This window comes from Somniosus microcephalus, chromosome 31, assembly GCF_052327205.1.
Source record: "Somniosus microcephalus isolate GS21.2 chromosome 31, FLI_Smic_1.0, whole genome shotgun sequence".
NCBI classification, from domain to species: Eukaryota; Metazoa; Chordata; class Chondrichthyes; order Squaliformes; family Somniosidae; genus Somniosus; species Somniosus microcephalus.
This window is the reverse complement of record NC_141017.1, coordinates 27,499,982-27,519,370: the sequence shown is the minus strand read 5'-3', so window position 1 is coordinate 27,519,370 and position 19,389 is coordinate 27,499,982. Positions and strand designations below refer to the sequence as shown.

Below are 19,389 nucleotides of genomic sequence, written 5' to 3'. Positions count from 1 at the left end.
GACCATTGTTCGCGACGAAGGGCTCACTTTTCAACAAGAGTAAAGCAATGTATAAAACAAATTAAAGGGGTAAAGATTGGGTTGCTTTGCGCCTCCCGTTAGCGCCCCGGGCGCGGCGCTGCTAACGCCTGCTGCGAAATTCGGCGGGAGGTTAGCGGCGGTGGTAGACGGTAGTGCCCCGCGGCGCTGCGCCTCCGGCGATAACGTCATTGCCTTGCGCAGCGCCCCGGCCGCAAACTTAAGTCGCGCCCCCTGACGCCATGTCCGACAGGGTCAGGCTGGTGTTTTTGCAACCACAGCGGTGCTACTTAAAGGGCAAGTGCCGGGCGGCTGTTTGTTTTAGGGTTGCCTGCCAGCACCTGCCCCCTCTCGCCTCCTCCTGCAGGGTGCCGGCCGCGATCGGTCACTCCTCTCGAGTGCCGGGCTCTTTTGCCGGCACCCCGCTCCCCGGTGGTCCAGCAGGGCCCCGATTGGTGCGCGCTGCACTAGGCCCCGCCCCTTTAATCAGGGGAGGGAGGCCTGCAGTACCGCGGTGCTACCTGCCGACGCGGGTGGCGCTGTTGCACGCAGCGCCGCGATACTGAAAGGGAGCGGCCCAGGAGGGAGGGGGAGCGCTTCCAGTAGCGCTGCGCCTCCTGCTTGGGGCGCTACCACTCAATTTACGGTGCGGGGGGCGCGAACTTTTTCGGACCGAATTTTTCCCCCTAAATCTCTAGAATGTCGCTAAAGCTGTCTGGAGAGACAGATCCCCATTTCCAATCAGCTTAAAGGTCTCTGAAAGCTCGGTTAACAAATCTTCGCTGTTGTTGGATGGTGCCATGGATTTTGAGCATTTTTTTCTCATTTTAATGACTAGATATTGAATACAGAAGCTGGATATTGAATACAATGTTGAATCTAACCGTGGTTAGGTCACAGATGGAATGATGTCCGCAGTTTGGGGGAACCATACTATGAAAATATTGGCACAATGAAAAGGGGGCAATTTAGATTCATCAGGGCTGCGAGGATGTATAATTAGAAGGAGAGATTTGAACAACTAGGGCCCTTTTCTCTGGAGCAGTGAGAGGTTCAGGGGGAATGTAATAAAAGCGCACCAAAATTGTGAACGTGTTCGGCCATGAATTTGGTAAGAACAAGTCCGATTTGAACCCAACCTGCCCAGCCCCAGTGTCACTGAGCTCGGGAACGGGAAGGCCGCCCGGGGCTCCTGCTCTTTTGTTGCTACCCAGTGACTCTGGCTGCAAGGTAGGCTGGGCTCCGACGCCCCTGCAGCCGAATAGCCTGCCGACCCTCGCTGTCCAGGCTCACGGAGGACCGTTGGCGGCCATGAAACCTGTACCCCAGGAGAGGGTCAGTGTCCTTCAGGCAAGGAGAGGACGGGTGGCGGATTAAATAAATAAATGAGGACAAGAAGGCGGGTCCTGTTGTATAAAAAAGAGACTTTTTTTAAAAGAAAATAAAGATACATATTGTTATTTAATTCCTTTTTCTCCCTTAATCCATCCAATTAACTCCCCTTTAGTGAACTACAAGGTTCAAATTCTACCCCAGCAGATGAACATACACAGCACATCATTCCTTGTGATGTCACTGCCTTCCATTGTCAGGCAGAATTTGGAAGATAGGATCCGTATCATTTCTCCTTTAATAGGCCTGAGGATGGAAACAGGTTATTACAACTTTTCAATATGATCCTAGAATATATAATGTGGAGATGCCGGTGTTGGACTGGGGTGGACAAATGTAAGAAATCACAAAACACCAGGTTATAGTCCAACAGCTTTATTTGAAATCACAAGCTTTCAGAGCGCTGCTCCTTCGTCAGGTGAAGTGGAGAAATGCATAAAAACACAGCTTATATAGTCAGAGAATAATGTCAGATGTTTACAGGTAATCTTTCTAACTGCCATTTATCACACCTCAGCAGAGAGATAATCACAGCAATCAAAGGTGTAAATGGTGTCCAAACAGGTCAGTCAGGAAAACATTACATCAAAGAGCAATGAGGTGGGGTCACAAGGGGTCAAATGTTGCAGATGCTGGGGTCTGTATGAAAAACAAAAAAACAGACAAAAAACATTTTTTTTGCTGGAAATCACAGCAGGTCTGGCCGCATCTGTGTGGAGAGAACAAGCCAACGATGACTCGAGTCTGGATGACCCTACGTCAGGTGGGGTTACATGTAGCGTGACATGAACCCAAGATCCCGGTTCAGGCCGTCCTGATAGCCAAGTTCCGCACCCATGAGGACGGCCTGAACCGGGATCTTGGGTTCATGTCACGCTACATGTAACCCCACCTGACGTAGGGTCATCCAGACTCGAGTCATCGTTGGCTTGTTCTCTCCACACAGATGCGGCCAGACCTGCTGTGATTTCCAGCAAAAAAAATGTTTTTGGTCTGTTTTTTTGTTTTTCATACAGACCCCAGCATCTGCAACATTTGACCCCCTGTGACCCCACCTCATTGCTCTTTGATGTAATGTTTTCCTGACTGACCTGTTTGGACACCATTTACACCTTTGATTGCTGTGATTATCTCTCTGCCGAGGTGTGATAAATGGCAGTTAGAAAGATTACCTGTAAACATCTGACATTATTCTCTGACTATATAAGCTGTGTTTTTATGCATCTCTCCACTTCACCTGACGAAGGAGCAGCGCTCTGAAAGCTTGTGATTTCAAATAAAGCTGTTGGACTATAACCTGGTGTTGTGTGATTTCTTACATTAGAATATATAGCACAATGCAACAGCCCTAGAATGGTATACACAGGATAATAAATTGGCTGGTGTGCATTACATAGAAACATAGAAGATAGGAGCAGGAGTAGGCCATTCGGCCCCTCGAGCCTGCTCTGCCATTCAATGAGATCATGGCTGATCATCCAAACTCAGTACCCTGTCCCTGCCTTCTCCCCATATCCCTTGATCCCTTTAGCCTTAAGAAATATACCTAACTCCTTCTTGAATATACTTAATGAATTGGCCTCAACTGCCTTCTGTGGTAGAGAATTCCACAGGTTCACCACTCTCTGGTGAAGAAATTCCTCCTCATCTCTGTCCTAAATGGCTTACCCCTTATCCTTAGGCTGTGACCCCTGGTTCTGGACTCCCCCGCCATCGGGAACATCCTTCCTGCATCTAGTCTGTCTAGTCCTGTTAGAATTTTATAAGTTTCAATGAGATCCCCTCTCATTCTTCTAAACTCCAGTGAATATAAGCCTAATCGACCCAATCTCTCCTCATACGTCATTCCTGCCATCCCAGGTATCAGTCTGGTGAATCTTCGCTGCACTCCCTCCATGGCAAGAACATCCTTCCTCAAATAGGGAGACCAAAACTGCACACAATACTCAAGGTGTGGTCTCACCAAGGCCCTGTACAACATGCAGGATAACACACAGGCTGCCGTGTGTTACATACAGCACATTTCCTAACGACAGTGACTGCTCTTCCAAAGTGATTTGTTGGCTGTAAAGGACTTTGGGTCTCCTGAGAACGTGATAAGGTTCTATATCATCCCAAGTTCTTTTATCAACACAACTGTCAGCCGTAGCTCAGTTGAATAACTTGTGGGAGAAGGTCGTGGGTTCAAGTCCCACTCCGGAGACTTGAGCACAAAATCCAGGCTGACGCTCCCAGTGCAGTACTGAGAGAGTGCCGCACTGTCGGAGGTGCCGTCTCTCAGATGAGACGTTAAACCGAGGCCTCGTCTGCCCTCTCAGGTGGACGTAAAAGATCCCACGGCCACTATTTCGTAGAAGAGCAGGGGGGAGTTCTCCCCGGTGTCCTGGGGCCAATATTTATCCCTCAATCAATATCACTAAAAAACAGATTATCTGGTCATTATCACATTGCTGTTTGTGGGAGCTTGCTGTGCTCAAATTGGCTGCTGCGTTTCCCACATTACAACAGTGACTGCACTTCAAAAGTACTTCATTGGCTGTAAAGCGCTTAGGAAAGCCCTGAGGTTATGAAAGGCGCTATATAAATGCAAGTCTTTCATTTTTTTTCTCAATCCATGAACCCTAGCTTTGGGAGAGCGGAAAGATCTAAGTTGTGGACATCAATGTCCTCAGCCATGTTTTTCTTCCTCCATCTGATGACCTAACAATCATCAACAATAATGGAATTATTATAGCGTCATGCGTTTGAAATCAATGGAGCAAAATTATACAACTTAACTGCATATTTTGCATGCTTGTAATGTCCATTTGATTAATTCTATATTTGCATCTTCCAATTATGTTCACTGGGTCTCAGCATCAGGTACTCCCAAATAAGGTTTGGCATGAGTTAAGAGTTAAGGTTAAACACAGAGTAAAGGTCAAACCACCCTGTGACCCAATAATACGCTTTATCTCTCATTTTAAAGAAAAAAAGAAAGGCTTGCATTTATATAGCGCCTTTTACGACCACTGGGCATCCCAAAGCTCTTTACAGCCAATGAAGTACTATTTGGAGTGTAGTCACTGTTGTAATGTGGGAAACACGACAAGCCAATTTGCGCACAGCAAGCTCCCACAAAGAGCAATGTGATCGTCATCGTCGTACGTGTCTTCACACTGTTCCCTTTGGGGAACTGTATGAAGTGGTGGAAGGATTTCTGGCCGCGATTAACGCTCCTTCCGTGACCGTAACCATCTTCGTACCAGCCATTAGGGTGGTTAGTCCTATGGCGGGAGGGTTTTACGGGCTCCCACAACCCATACAAGGGGGGGGGGGGCCACCCACACCCACGGACGCAAGTATCCCGCTGGATGTCAACCCAGAATTTAGAGCCGGAGCTCCGACTCCACTTGCCGGGACTGTCTGGAGCGGGGTTCGAAACCCCTACGCCTTCTGGCCCAGCGGCGGGGATGCTACCGCTATGCCAAAGGCCCACTCCCAGCAATGTGATAATGAGCAGATAATCTGTTTTTTAGTGAGGTTGATGGAGGGATAAATATTGGCCCCAGGACAAACTCCCCTGCTTGTCTTTGCAATAGCACCATGGGATCTTTTACATCCACCTGAGAGGACAGACAGGGCCTCGGTTTAACATCTTCATCTGAAAGACGGCACCTCTGACAGTGCTGCACTTCCCTAGAGTGTCAGTGTAGATTTTTTGTGCTCAAGTCTCTGGGGTTAGACTTTGAACCCACAACCTTCTGACCCTAGAGTTGAGGGTGCGACCAGCTGGGCCACAGCTGACACTCAACTTAGAAGAACAATTCCTACTGGACTAGTCTGACATTTCCATTTTCCATATTTACCATTACTTACGCCATAATTGGACATTCTTGCTAGTAAAGGTGTGGGAAATGGAGACCTTTAGACTTGAGCTAAGGGGGCACTGGTAATCTTGCTGCCTGTGTTATGTAGCCCTGCAGCTCTACTCTTGAATGCTGGTGAATCATCTGTCATCAACTTGGACAGCACCAAGGTTTTGCTTGCGCCTGGCACTCTGCACTGCGAAACAGGTTACCATCCTATTTTCTCCAATCTAAAGCTATGTTCATGGCCAACTAGTTTCCTCTTAAATTGTTTTATCTGTGCTGCTGTCGATGACTCATCCTCTGACTCTTTTTCCATTAACTCAGGAGTTCCCCAAGCTCCTGCTCTCTCTCTCCTGTTCTCTCGTCATATTGATGGCCTCCTCCTCCCTTCACCCAACCCACCCAGTTTTTTTTTCTCTCCTGATGATTCAATCGCCGTTTATCAACTTCCTTCAGATTATAGACACTTAGGCCTCAGAACCTCCAATTCTCTCTCAGTGAAATGGCCAAATCATATCTTGACCCCTCTCCACCCCTTCACTGTGGCAATGAAAATCTTTCTTTCAGTTCCTTAAAGACACAAGGCTATCAAGGCTCGAGTGGAGCATAAAATCCGACATGGACTTGTTGGGCCGAATGGCCTGTTTCTGTGCTGTATATTCTATGACCAGCAACTATTACAATTAGTTATAATGGTTCTACACATGTTCCTTCATCTAACAATATTTTTGGCCTCACTATCTCTGAAAAAAAAACTTGCATTTATATCACGTCTCACTGAAACTCTCAATGCAATTTGCATACAGGAAACTTTCGATTTACCGGCACCTAAATAACCGGAAATCTCGGTTAACCGGCAAAATTCAGGAGTAGGTTCATACTTCATATTACTTGCCTTCCTCCATCTGTTGCTGTGCAAGGGTGTGGCTGCAGCTGTTGCTAAGCTACAGAGACGCTTGTAACTTGTGGCCATTGTTCTGAACCTGTTGCTAAGCAACAGGATTTGTTGCTTTTTACGGAGCTCTCAGCTCTCCGTATCTTTTACTATAGCGCTCGGTGATCCGGAATTTTTGATGAACCGGCACCACGTCGGTCCCGTCGGTGCCGGATAAAAAACAGTTTCCTGTACAATGAATTTGAAAGCTTCAGATACACTGAATCGTCTAGCTTCCAGTGGAACACCCACATCTCCTTATTTGCTAAAGTTGTCTTCACAAAGTTTGGTTTCCTCTTTTGTGCCCTCAACTTCGAACTGCTGCTGGTCTGAGCAATACTTCAATATTTCTTCTGAACACCGAGATCTTCTCCTGTACAGGATACAAGAAAATGCTGGTCATCCCATAGACAATCCTGCTGTTACCTCGAGCCTCCAACACCGCCCTATCTCCATGACAACCCCTCTTGTCTTCTTATCTATATAAATACTACTGCTTTGGTGCAAAGCTCCCCCTGAATCCTCACAAAATAGACGCAGGCGAGGGAAGCCAGTTGCCCTCTCTTAGCTCAGCAATCCAGAATAGAAAATATACTTTCTTCCATCTTGAAACTTGAGCCTTGAATGAGTCAAATGTTGTTGCCTCCACCATCCCATCTGGATGACTATTGCACGTGTTCATCACTCTTTGTGTGACATCTGTCCTTAATTGCCCTTTCACCAGGTTTAACCATATGCCGCCATTCTCTATTGTCCTGGTTTACAGTATCACTGTGTAGGGGTAGAGTAGCATAGTGGTTCTGTTACTAGTCTTGTTAATACAGAGACTTGGACTAATGATCCCAAGAATATGAGTTCAAATACCCATTATAGCTGCTGGAGAATTTAAAGTCAGTTAATTAAATAAATCTGGACTAAAAAGCTCATATCAGTAATGGTAACCATGAAGCTACCAGATTGTTGTAAAAACTCTTTTGGCTCACTACTGTCCTTTAGGAAAGGAAACCTGGCCTATAGGTGACTGCAGCAATGTGGTTGACTCTTAATTGCCCTCTGAAATGGCTTAACAAGCCACTCAGTTGTATAAAGACAGCTCACCACCACCTTCTCAGGGGCAATTAGGGATGGGCAATAAACGCGGGCCTTGTCAGCGATGCCCTGTGAATGAATTTTTTTTTTAAACCATGACTACCTGCCTCAGAGGTGAGAGTGCTACCCCACTGAAATCTTTTCCTTTGAATTCCCCTCTCTCATTGCTTATAAGCTCTTCATATTCTATCCTGCAAATTAACTACGTGTTAAGTGGCTCAGTGGGCAGCACCCTCGCCTCTGAGTCAGAGGGTTGTGGGTTCATAGTCCCACTCCAGAGACTTGAGCACAAATTCCAGGCTAACACTCCCATGTGGTACTGCGGGAGTGCCGCACTGTCAGAGAGGCCGTCTTTTGGATCAGACGTTAAGCCGAGGCCCCGTCTGCTCTCTCAGGTGGACGTAAAAGATCCCATGGCCACTATTTCAAAGAAGAGCAGGGGTGTTCTCACCAGTGTCCTGGCCAATATTTATCACTAAAACAGATTACAGTATCTGGTCATTATCTCAGCGCTGTTTGTGGGAGCTTGCTGTGCGCAAATTGATTGCCTACACTTCTAACGCACTCCATTGGCTGGAAAGCACTTTGGGACGTCCTGAGGTCGTGAAAGGCGCTGTAGAAATGCAAAGTTATTTTTGTTATAGAAACCAACCAATTTGAATTTCTATTGATTTTAATGTAAATGAAATCGGGCGGTTTCTAGAACGCTGTCAATCCACGACGTCAGTTTTACACCTGTACAGCAAGTTGAATATCTTGTTTGTAAAATGGGTGATAGCGGTTCGGCCGCCTGTTTTACATCTCTCCATTGACTTCATATTAAAAAAATACAGATACTCACTGAACTACCATATAGAATACACAGATATTCACTAACCAATCATATAGAATACACTAAACTACCATATAGAATACACAGATATTCACTAACCAATCATATAGAATACACTAAACTACCATATAGAATACACAGATATTCACTAACCAATCATATAGAATACACTAAACTACCATATAGAATATACCGATATTCATTAACCAATCATATAGAATACACTAAACTACCATATAGAATATACCGATATTCATTAACCAATCATATAGAATACACTAAACTACCATATAGAATATACAGATAATCATTAATCAATCATATAGAATACACTAAACTACCATATAGAATATACCGATATTCATTAACCAATCATATAGAATACACTAAACTACCATATAGAATACACAGATATTCACTAACCAAGCATTTCGAATACACTAAACTACCATATAGAATACACAGATATTCATTAACCAATCATATAGAATACACTAAACTACCATATAGAATACACAGATATTCACGAACCAATCATATAGAATACACTAAACTACCATATAGAATATACAGGCATTCACTAACCAAACATATAGAACTAGCTGGGGGGCCCGGCGTTGCCAAGGCTTTTTTGTAAAACGGCAGTTTACGGGGCCGCGCGGTTTATGGCCAGCCGCTGCCGCTCCCCCGCTCTGTGTCTCGGGCCGAGTGGTTGTCAGGCCCGAACCAAGTGACCCCAACTCACCTCCCGCTCCGGTGGGCCGCCGCAGCTGCCCCGCTCGCTGTTGAGTAAAAACAGTGAAAAAAATGGCGGCTACATTTCGGGAGGCTGCAGGATTAGGTCCCGCCCACACACGGAATGAAACGCCCCCCCCGTGATGCACCGATTGGTCAACCATCAGGTCACTGAACTGTAGGATTGGTCAACCATCACGTCACTCAATGCTAATGAGCGGTAGGATTGGTCAACCGCTAATGAACGGATTTTTGAACGTTTTTTGTATACTGTCCGAACAATTTTTGTCTGACCAAAAAGTAAATACGCCTATGAAACTTCCCTAATCATAAGCTTTCTTTTGATATAACATATGGGAAGGTACGCTTTATAACTTTTGAGTGTATAGCGGAGAGACAGACAGACAAACAGACGGACTGATCCTTTTATTATATATATATATATAATAGATATACACTAAACTACCATATAGAATATACAGGCATTCACAAGATGCTATGTAGAGCATACAGGTACCCACTACACAATCATATAGCATATACAGGTGCCTACTAAACCACAATATAGGTATTCACTAAACTACCCGTTCGTTGCTATAAATAAGGACAACTGGAGGTCAAGTCGAAGTTAATTGCTATTGGTAAAGGAAGTTTGAGGATTGGCAGATGGTTGTTAACTTTTGACGGCAAATCAGATGAAACCATTTCTTATTTATTTCTGTTTCAAACATCATTGATTCGTCAGCCCAGCGGCACCGTGTGTTAGTGGCTGATATGATGTGGCATGAAGTGGTAAGGTATAGATTCTGTCTTGCAATTCCTCACACTGGGAACCATCTTTCCCACCTGGATCACTGGGATGGGGGAAGAGGGTGGGTGGAAGTAGGGTTAAGACCAGATTTCAAGAAGCGAAGGGAGGAGAAGTTGGGATATAAATAGAAAATGCTGGAAACACTCAGCGGGTCAGGCAGCGCCTATGGAGAGAGAAACAGAGTTAACGTTTCAGGTCATTTACCCATCGTCAGAACTGGAAAAGGTTAGAGATATACCCAGTTTTAAGCAAGTACAGAGGCAGGGAAAGTTGGGGTGGGGGTGGGGGGGGAGAAAAGGACAAAAGGGAAGGTCTGTGATCGGGTGGAAGGCCGGAGAGAGTGAATGAACAGCAGAACCATTGCCAGCACCTGCTGTCCGACAAGAATGGGGGCAGTGGTTGTGATCTGAAATTGTTGAACTCGACGTTGAGTCCGGAAGGAGGCGAAGTTAGGGATGGGGTGGGGGGGGGGCAGCGGAGATGGGGGAGGAGAGTGAACTAGTGGCTTTCATTGTCTTTGTAGCGCACAGTCAGAGACCAGTGTGCATGGAGCCCCTGCAGTCAGGAGCTATTGCAAGAGATGAGAAAGGGAAAAAGCCTAAATAGAGGGAGACAATAACCTATGGAATAGAAAAGAAGGGAAGCACTGTTCCCTGTATGTAGACCCAGTCCAGGTCTTGCTGCTTTCCTGACAACAGTGCCATAGCATTATAATAGTGACTACTCTATATACTTAACTGGTTGTGAAGCGCTTCAGGACGTCCTGAGATTGTGAAAGGCGCTACATAAATGCAAGTTCTTTCCTCTTTCTTTAAGTGAAGTAGATGAAATGATCTACACTAATGTAGCTGCCAACGTTTGATATTTGGTTCAATAATTTCAGATCATTTTTTTTCATTATGCTACGAGCATAAATGTGTCAATACTGGAGTGAGACAGGAATTAGGCGTGAGGCAAACATACTGAGAATCTTCTGCTACAGCTGGGCATGGTCACAGGTTGCCCTGTGGTATAAAAAACCTTCTGTGGAGGCTGACTGAATGAGCCTCTGGTGGCACGTTGATTTTGGTTGGATGTGACCATCTGAAACCTCAAGTTGCAATGCTGACTCACCTCCAAACTGTGTCCTTGGTGTCATTGCAGCGTTCTTGTAGGACTGACAGTTTCCCCGCAGTTGTTCGGGAAACCTGAGCTGAAACAAACCAACCCAATTGGAGCTATATTGGCTTTCCAACTCCAATTTCCGCTTATCCTTAAAGGGGCAGTGTTGTCGGCCTTAACTTGCAAGACAGTGCACAATGTGCACCAAGCACTTGACTCCTGCCACCTAGAAGGACAAGGGCAGCAGGCGCATGGGAACACCACCACCTCCAGGTTCCCTTCCAAGGCACACACACCGTCCTGACTTGGAAGTATATTGGCCATTCCTTCATCGTCGCTGGGTCAAAATCCTGAAACTCCCTCCCTAACAGCACTGTGGGAGCACCTTCACCGCGCGGACTGCAGCGATTCAAGAAGAAGAAACATAGACATAGAAGATAGGAGCAGGAGTAGGCCATTCGGCCCCTCGAGCCTGTTCCGCCATTCAATGAGATCATGGCTGATCATCCAAATTCAGTACCCTGTCCCTGCTTTCTCCCCATATCCCTTGATCCCTTTAGCCTTAAGAAATATATCCAACTCCTTCTTGAATATATTTAATGAATTGGCCTCAACTGCCTTGTGCGGTAGAGAATTCCACAGGTTCACCACTCTCTGGGTGAAGAAATTCCTCCTCATCTCAGTCCTAAATGGCTTACCCCTTATCCTTAGACTGTGACCCCTGGTTCTGGACTCCCACCAAGGCTCACCACCACCTTCTCAAGAGCAACTAGGGATGCTGCAATAAATGCTGGCCTTGCCAGCGATGCCCATATCCCAAGAATTATTATTTTTAACACGCCAGGCAGTGCTGGTTTGATTATCCCTCTGGTTAAATGTGCTGCATTGTCACAGATGCCACACTTTGGATGAGATATTGAACTGAGGTCCTGTCCGACTATTCCACTCGTTCAGGTGGACGCTAAAGCTCTCATGTCGCTTTCCAGAGGGTGGTTTCCCCAATATCCTGGTCAAAAATCCCTCTCTCAACTAACACCATCAAAACTAGATAACCTAGTCCCTTCACTAATTGCTGTTTGTAATTGGCTGCCATGCTCACCTACCAAACAAGGGTGGCCGCACTTCGAAAGTAACTCATTGGATGTGGAACACGTTGGAACATTCTGAGATGTGATGAGGCATTCTATAAATGCAATATCCTTCCTTCTAAACAGAAATGTATAAATTATATTTGATTATATACAAGTAATGGCACATAACATGGGGCGCATATTGGAATAAATATTCGAGAAAAAGCTAATTTTGCCAATTCAACCATTCGCTTTCTTTTCTTTTTGGACATTTAACAAATTAATCTCGCTCACGATTTGCATTTAGATATGAAACTATACACAACATGTCCGTGGAGTAGTCGCAACACTCTAAGAAAAATTAGTTTCAGTCCCAAAAAGTGCATGGAGATTAAAATTTTAGTGTAATGCAAGCCTTGCCGCGGGGAACTAAATTTCAGTATTGATCCCAGTACGTTCAGTGAGAACGTATAGTGAGTGTCTCCTGGGGCTGGAATTTTGATCGCTCCTCATCTATCATTCAACCAGACATATCCTGGGATCGCTAGGATTTTGAGATTAGAGTCATAGAGTCACAGAGTTATACAGCACAGAAAGAGGCCCTTCGGCCCATCGCGTCCGCGCTGGCCATCAAGCCCTATCTATTCTAATCCCATTTTCCAGCACTTGGTCCGTAGCCTTGTATGCTATGGCATTTCAAGTGCTCATCCAAATGCTTCTTGAATGTTGTGAGGGTTCCTGCCTCTACCACCCTTTCAGGCAGTGAGTTCCAGATTCCAACCACCCTCTGGGTGAAAAAGTTCTTCCTCAAATCCCCTCTAAACCTCCTGCCCCTTACCTTGAAACTATGCCCCCTGGTTATTGACACCTTTACTAAGGGGAAAAGTTTCTTTCTATCTACCCTATCTATGCCCCTCATAATTTTGTACACCTCAATCAGGTCCCCCCTCAGCCTTCTCTGCTCCAAGGAAAACAACCCCAGCCTGTCCAGTCTTTTGTTGCCTCAGTTCTCCATAGCTGTTCCTCATAGAGTTTTCAGCCTAACGTTCCTGGCTGTGGGGGGGGGGGGATTCGGTGGGTGTGTTAGAAGTCTGTCCTTCCCTCCTGGGACCGGGATTTGATTCCAGTCTAGACTGACGGGAATGATTGTCTCTGCTCTGTGCTGGCTCTGAGGATCCACAAGACATCAGTTTTAACAGACTCAATGTGGGCCCAGCACGCAAAACCACTTGTGATCTGCCGATAATGGACACCAAGAGGGAGATCTTACACTTTGGCCTCCCAGAAAGGGAAAAAACCAAAACTTGCATTTATATAGCACCTTTCACATATGCAAGACATCCCAAAGCTGCCACATGGCAGCTGTCTCTTATCTTGCCAGTACACTTCACATCTAATCTGAGCCATCTTTTGTCTCCACTGTCCTATTACCATCTCGTCTGGTTTTGAATACCTCTTCATGTCTCTTTACTTCTTTTGTTCTATCGCAGCCCTGCCTTCGATTTATTTCATTTCCTTTCCAGTTTTGAAAAAGGGTTTCGACCCGAAACGTCGACTATAATTTCTCTCCACGGATGTTGCCTGGCCTGCTGAGTTTTTCCAGCATTTTCTGTTGTTATCCCAAAGAGCTTTACAGCCAACAAAGCACTTTTTTCTGAAGTGTTGTAATGTAGGAAACGTGGCAGCCAATTTGCGCACAGCAAGCTTTCACAAATAGCTCCCACAAACAGCAATGTGATAATGACCAGATAATCTGTTTTAGTGACATTGGTTGAGGGATAAATATTGGCCAGGACACTTCGAAATAGTGCCATGGGATCTTCTACATCCACCTGAGAGAGCAGACGGGGCCTCGGTTTAACCTCGCATCCCTCAGTACCGCACTGGAGTGTCAACCTAGATTCTTGTGCTCACGTCTCTCGCAGTGGGACTATGAACCCACCAATCTTCTGACTTCAGAGGCAAGGGTGCTACCCACTGAGCCACGGCTGACACTCATAAATAAACATAAGTCCCTCACACTTTAAATGGGTACTGCCATCTGAGAGGCCAGTTGAGTGGATAAAATTCGCTTCCTGGAACCCTTAGGAAAAGCCTATACTTTAATAACCAGGTACATAATCATACAATCCCAGAATAGCAGCCCAGACATCACACGTTCAAATCCCACCACGGCAATTTAATTAAATAAATCTGGAATAAAAAGCTAGTATCAGGATCATGAAACTATCAGACTGTCATAAAAAAAAACCATCTGGAGACTTTAGGGAAGGAAATCTACTGTCCTTACCCGGTCTGGCCTATATGTGACTCCAGACCCACAACAATGCGGTTTACTCTTCACTGTCCTCTGAAATGGCCCAGCAAGCCATTCAGTTGTATTGAAGAAGGCAGCTCACCACCTTCTCGAGGGCAATTAGGGATGGGCAATAAATGCTGGCCTTACCAGCGATGCCCACATCCCATGAACGAATAAAAAACAGATTATCTGGTCATTACCACATTGCTGTTTGTGGAAGCTTGCTGTGTGCAAATTGGCTGCCGCGTTTCCCACATTACAACAGTGACTACACTTCGAAAAGCACTTCATTGGCTGTAAAGCGCTTTGGGACGTCCAGAGGTCATGAAAGGCGCTACAGAAATGCAAGTCTTTCTTTCTTTTCTGCCCTGATTTCCTGGCACTGTGGCCATCTGCAGATGATTTGCTCCCAGTCCACTCCCACTCTGAACTAGCCGCTAGAGGGTGCAAGGCCCAAGGTTCCCCTCTGTTATTTGCTCAGTGCTTAGAGTATGGCATAGTCAAGGCCAACCTGCAGCGCAGGTTGAGCTTCCAACAAGGTGTATCATTGTAGTGCTTGATGCTGTCCCCTTGAATCGGAGGGGGTTCGAGTGGAGCATAAACACCGGCATGGACTGGTTGGGCCGAATGGCCTGTTTCTGTGCCGTATATCCGATGTACATGATGCCACCTCACATCAGTTTTCGGACCATAAGTATAAAATAGTCACTATTAAATCCAATAAAGAATTCAGGAGGAACTTCTTTGCCCAGAGAGTGATGAAAATGTGGAACTTGCTACCACGGGGAGTGGTTGAGGCGAATAGTATAGCCGTATTTAAGGGGAAGCTAGATAAGTAGATGAGGGAGAAAGGAATAGAAGGTTATACTGATGGGGTGAGATGAAGTAAGGTGGGAGGAGGCTTGTGTGGAGCATAAACACCAGCAGAGACCAGTTGGGCTGAATGGCCTGTTTCTGTGCTGTAAGTTCTATGTAATTCAATGGGGGGAAAAATTTGGTTGGTTAGCGCCTGAGCACAGCGATTTTAGCGCCACTCGCAAAATTGACCAGTCGTTTTGCGGAGGCGCTAAACACTACCGCCATGATCTCCTGCGCCCGCAGATCGTGATGTCAGTCGAGCGTGCAACGACCCGGTAGCGCCCTGGACCGGATATTGAGTCGCGCCCCCTGCCTTTCCGCCTGCCGGTAGAGGGGAAGGTTTTCAAGTCGGGAAGGGGCTGGGGGAGCGCTATTTAAAGGCGGGCGCTTCCTGCCTTTTCTTGTTGGCAGGTTGAGAGGGAGAGAGGTCTGGAGAGATTTAACGCTGTCCTAAGGAGTTTTGGCCCTCGGCACCACTTTGGAGGTTTCTTAGCACCGAACTCTTTCCCTGAGCCTCTCCATTAGTGCTTCCAACACAATTGCTTTCGAGGAGTCTCCAGGCCGAGATTCAAGGCTGCAATGAGCAGGGTGTGGCTGGCCAACAAGATGGCCCCTCCCCTTGAAGAACTGGACGGCGCCAGTCTGTCTGGTTTCCATGGTAACTGACATCGCCTGAGCTTCGGTAGCGTTCTGAGGTAGCGCCTTGCTCCCTGACGTTTGTGCCTTAAGAGAGGTGTGTAGCGCCTGATTTAGCGCTCAAATCACCTCCAGGGGCAGCAGAAGCGAATTTTGCGGCCGGAGGCGATAGTTAGCGCCGGGCGCTAAAGTTTACACCCGGCCGATATTAGATACTCAATTTTTCCCCCTATTTGTCCAATCATCTAAGCGGTGATCCACTAATTCATCAACAAACTCAAACATGACCTCAACACCAAATTCAACACCAAGGAATGCTGTTTAGTGCCTTTTCCTACAGGAGACCTGCCTTGTCCATGTCAAGTGTAACATTTTCCTACAAGCTTCAGTTCCTGTTGTGCCAGCACTGTAGAGGCAGTTAAGCAGCTGCAATAATAGCAAAGCTTCCTGTAGACACTATAATCAAAGAATTGGAGAGAAATGTCAGCATGTACAAGGGATGTAGACAGAAGAGGGTTGGACAATATTCTTAAGAACATAAGAATTAGGAGGAGTCGGCCATATGGCCCCTCGAGCCTGCTCCACCATTCAATAAAATCATGGCTGATCTTCGACCTCAACTCCACTTTCCCGCCCGACCCCCATATCCCTTGATTCACCTCGAGTCCAAAGATCTATCGATCTCAGCCTTGAATACACTCAACAAATTCAAATAACAGTTGTCTAGAATGGGCAGAGCCATTTTGTGCCACACAGTCGCTGCTGCGGCTGCTCGCTTCTACCACCAGATGGAGCTTCAGAAGCTCGCAGATCCCCCATCGCTGCGACTGCAGCATCGCTGCGACTGCACGCGGAGGGAGATTCACTTCATCCTGACTTTCCACGAGCAATGCCAGGGGAGGTCTACAACATGCGACTGCAGCATCGCTGCGACTGCATGCGGAGGGAGAGTCGCTTCATCCTGACTTCCCGCGAGCAATGCCAGGGGGAGGTCTACAACTTGCGACTGCAGCATCGCTGCGACTGCACGCGGAGGGAGAGTCGCTTCATCCTGACTTCCCGCGAGCAATGCCAGGGGAGGTCTATAACTTGCAACTGCAGCATCGCTGCGACTGCACGTGGAGGGAGAGTCGCTTCATCCTGACTTCCCGCGAGCAATGCCAGGGGGAGGTCTACAGCTTGCGACTGCACGTGGAGGGAGAGTCGCTTCATCCTGACTTCCCATGAGCAATGCCAGGGGAGGTCTATAACTAGATAAACCTTGAAAATGTATCTGCTGAGGCTAGGGTTTTTTTTTTAAATGAAGTGGTTGAAAACCTGATTCACACCCAAGCAGCCCTCTCTCTCTGTCCACCAGGTTCTCTCCGATCACAATAGAAGGGATGACGAGCCTGGCCGGCGTGAACCTCTCGGGCCCCACGGGCACTGGCTGGTGCATCTTCGTGTACAACCTCTCCCCCGAGGCAGATGAGAGCGTCCTCTGGCAGCTGTTCGGGCCCTTCGGGGCCGTCACCAACGTCAAGGTGATCCGCGACTTCAACACCAACAAGTGCAAGGGCTTCGGCTTCGTCACCATGACCAACTACGACGAGGCGGCCATGGCCATCGCCAGCCTCAACGGCTACCGCCTCGGCGACCGGGTCCTGCAGGTGTCCTTCAAGACCAGCAAGACACACAAGTCGTGAAGGAGAGAGAGGAGAAAAAAACAGAAGCACCCCTCCGCAACAAAAAAAAAACCAACAAAAAAAAGTAAAGCAAAATAATCAATATGCCACCAAACACACACAGCAACAGAACAAAACAAAAAACAAAAAATATCCATTAATATACCTGGGCTTACAGAGAAAAAAAAAGACTTTTTTGAGGAGCCAGTGTTAGCATTATATTGATACAGGACATCTTACAATGAATAACGAGGAAGCAATTTCATAAACAACTTTGAATACTTTTTTCATAGCTCTTATTATATGAATATAATACATGTAAAACAATACTACGCAGGGGGTTTTTAACCCAGCCTAATATTAATAATACTTATAACTACCTTCTTTGAAGGTGATTATCTCTTGTAATGATGGGCAGAATAGAAAGCTGGGAAACTTAGAACATTTTCGCTAAGACCTGTTTTCAGAAGTGTCGTGTGGTTGCAATTGATATATATAAAAAAAAATCTTTTAAAGGGGAATATTTATGAATTGCAGCTCATGATTAATTGACCTTTTTTTTTTCTCTTTTTCTTGTTCCTTCCACGGTTTTATTAACTAAGATCAAAAAAAAAATGTGCAATACGGAATAGCGAAAATATTAGTCTGAGCTCTGTCAAACACTAAAGTGCATTACTGTAAATTAATTTTCAACAGTCTTTACTGATTTACTCACAAACCTCTCCGCCAAGTGTTCTGTGCGTGTGTGTGGGTGTGTGAGAGAGAGAGAGAGAGAGAGAGAGAAGCATATCCAGTTGGTAATTTTGCAACTATGCATGGGCGATTATACATCCCTTCCCTCCTCTCCCTTCTTCTTGCAGTGCCTGGCGCAAAAGTCCAATTTCCCAGAAGTTAAAATGGGGCCCCAGCTTGGACTCATGGTCCAGATGAGTTGGGGTGTGTAAACTATTATCCTGTGGTCTGATTGGTAGGGCTAGTATTTTTGTAACTCGATAAACTGTTCCTGCTGCGGCTTATTCTGTCCCCGAGTCGCCGCGCACTGCAGGAAGAAGGAGCGCTGCCGACCCATCTTGAAGAAAATTGCAAAAAAAAAGGCAAAGTGGATTTTTCTGCAGCATGTTTTCAGAACACTTAGGTATTGAGTCTGTGAGTTAAACTATTTCTTCCCTCTCTCCCCCCCCACCCCCAATAGGCTAGAGTTCCCCTTTTTAGTAAGCTTAGTAATCTCATCTTAAAGTGACAGTGCCTCACAGTAATTTCAATCCCGTTTTAAAAAAACTACTCATGGGAGGTGCGTTTGTAGCTTCTGAAAAATTGTTACGTGACCTCCTCCGTGTGGGAAATCTTGAAAAAAAAAACACTAAAACAATGTTTATGGCGTTCACCAAAAACTTGTATGATAACAGAGGGCAGCTGACAGTAGCTGTGTGTCCAGTCATCTGGTCTGTGCCTTCTGGGGCACTTTTGCCAATTGGGTTAGTACCAGGTGTAGTATCTGCGTGTGGGTCTCTTTTATACAGACAATATATTAATGTGGAGGCTGGATCTTTTACTCTCTGCTTTTCTTGCACTCCCTGGGTTTGAACCTGTTCTCTCTGGTTATCTGTTTCAAGCAAAGCATGTAGATTTACCGGCGCAACTCCCCCTAGACAGGATGGAAGGATCCCAGAGCATTCATTCTTAAAGCAATGTGTTGGACATGTCACAGGCATCTTCATAAACAGAGCTACTGGACAACAACCATCCTGTCAAACTGTTGCAAACAGGTTACTGAGTTTTCAGGAGGACAGATAATGTAAAAATGTTCTTTGATACCCCTATATTTATAAAAGTAAAGCATGCGACTCTTTCATATTAAAAAAAATTTAGCTGTTTACATGGCGGGAGCTCATGAAGTATAATAAGGAGAGAATATGCTTGACAAATGCCTTAGTGGGAAACCTTTGCACTTCTCAAATTCCCCTCGCCCTCGCCCTCCCCCGTTGTTTTCTCGTGTGCCTCTCGCTGGGGAGGACTGTTCAGTCCCTATTCGGTGATAATGCCGTCTCGCCTAAGTCTCGCCTAAGCGCCAGCGCCTTCACCTCGGAGCGCCAGGTCCC

The 19,389-nt window shown here is 46.1% G+C and overlaps 1 protein-coding gene across 3 annotated transcripts in view; it reads left to right on the top strand.

Annotated features, from left to right (window-relative positions):
• elavl3 (ELAV like neuron-specific RNA binding protein 3) overlaps nt 1-18,833 on the top strand; it is a 124,551-nt gene extending 105,718 nt beyond the window's left edge. For 2 of the 3 annotated variants that reach the window (XM_085971677.1, XM_085971675.1), the window contains exon 7: nt 16,963-18,833. In XM_085971677.1, the coding sequence (XP_085827803.1) occupies nt 16,963-17,311 (349 nt within the window). In that variant the 3' untranslated portion in view covers nt 17,312-18,833. The remainder of the gene's footprint in view (nt 1-16,962) is intronic. The other variant, XM_085971678.1, reaches the window with a different exon arrangement.
• Nucleotides 18,834-19,389: the final 556 nt, after the last annotated feature.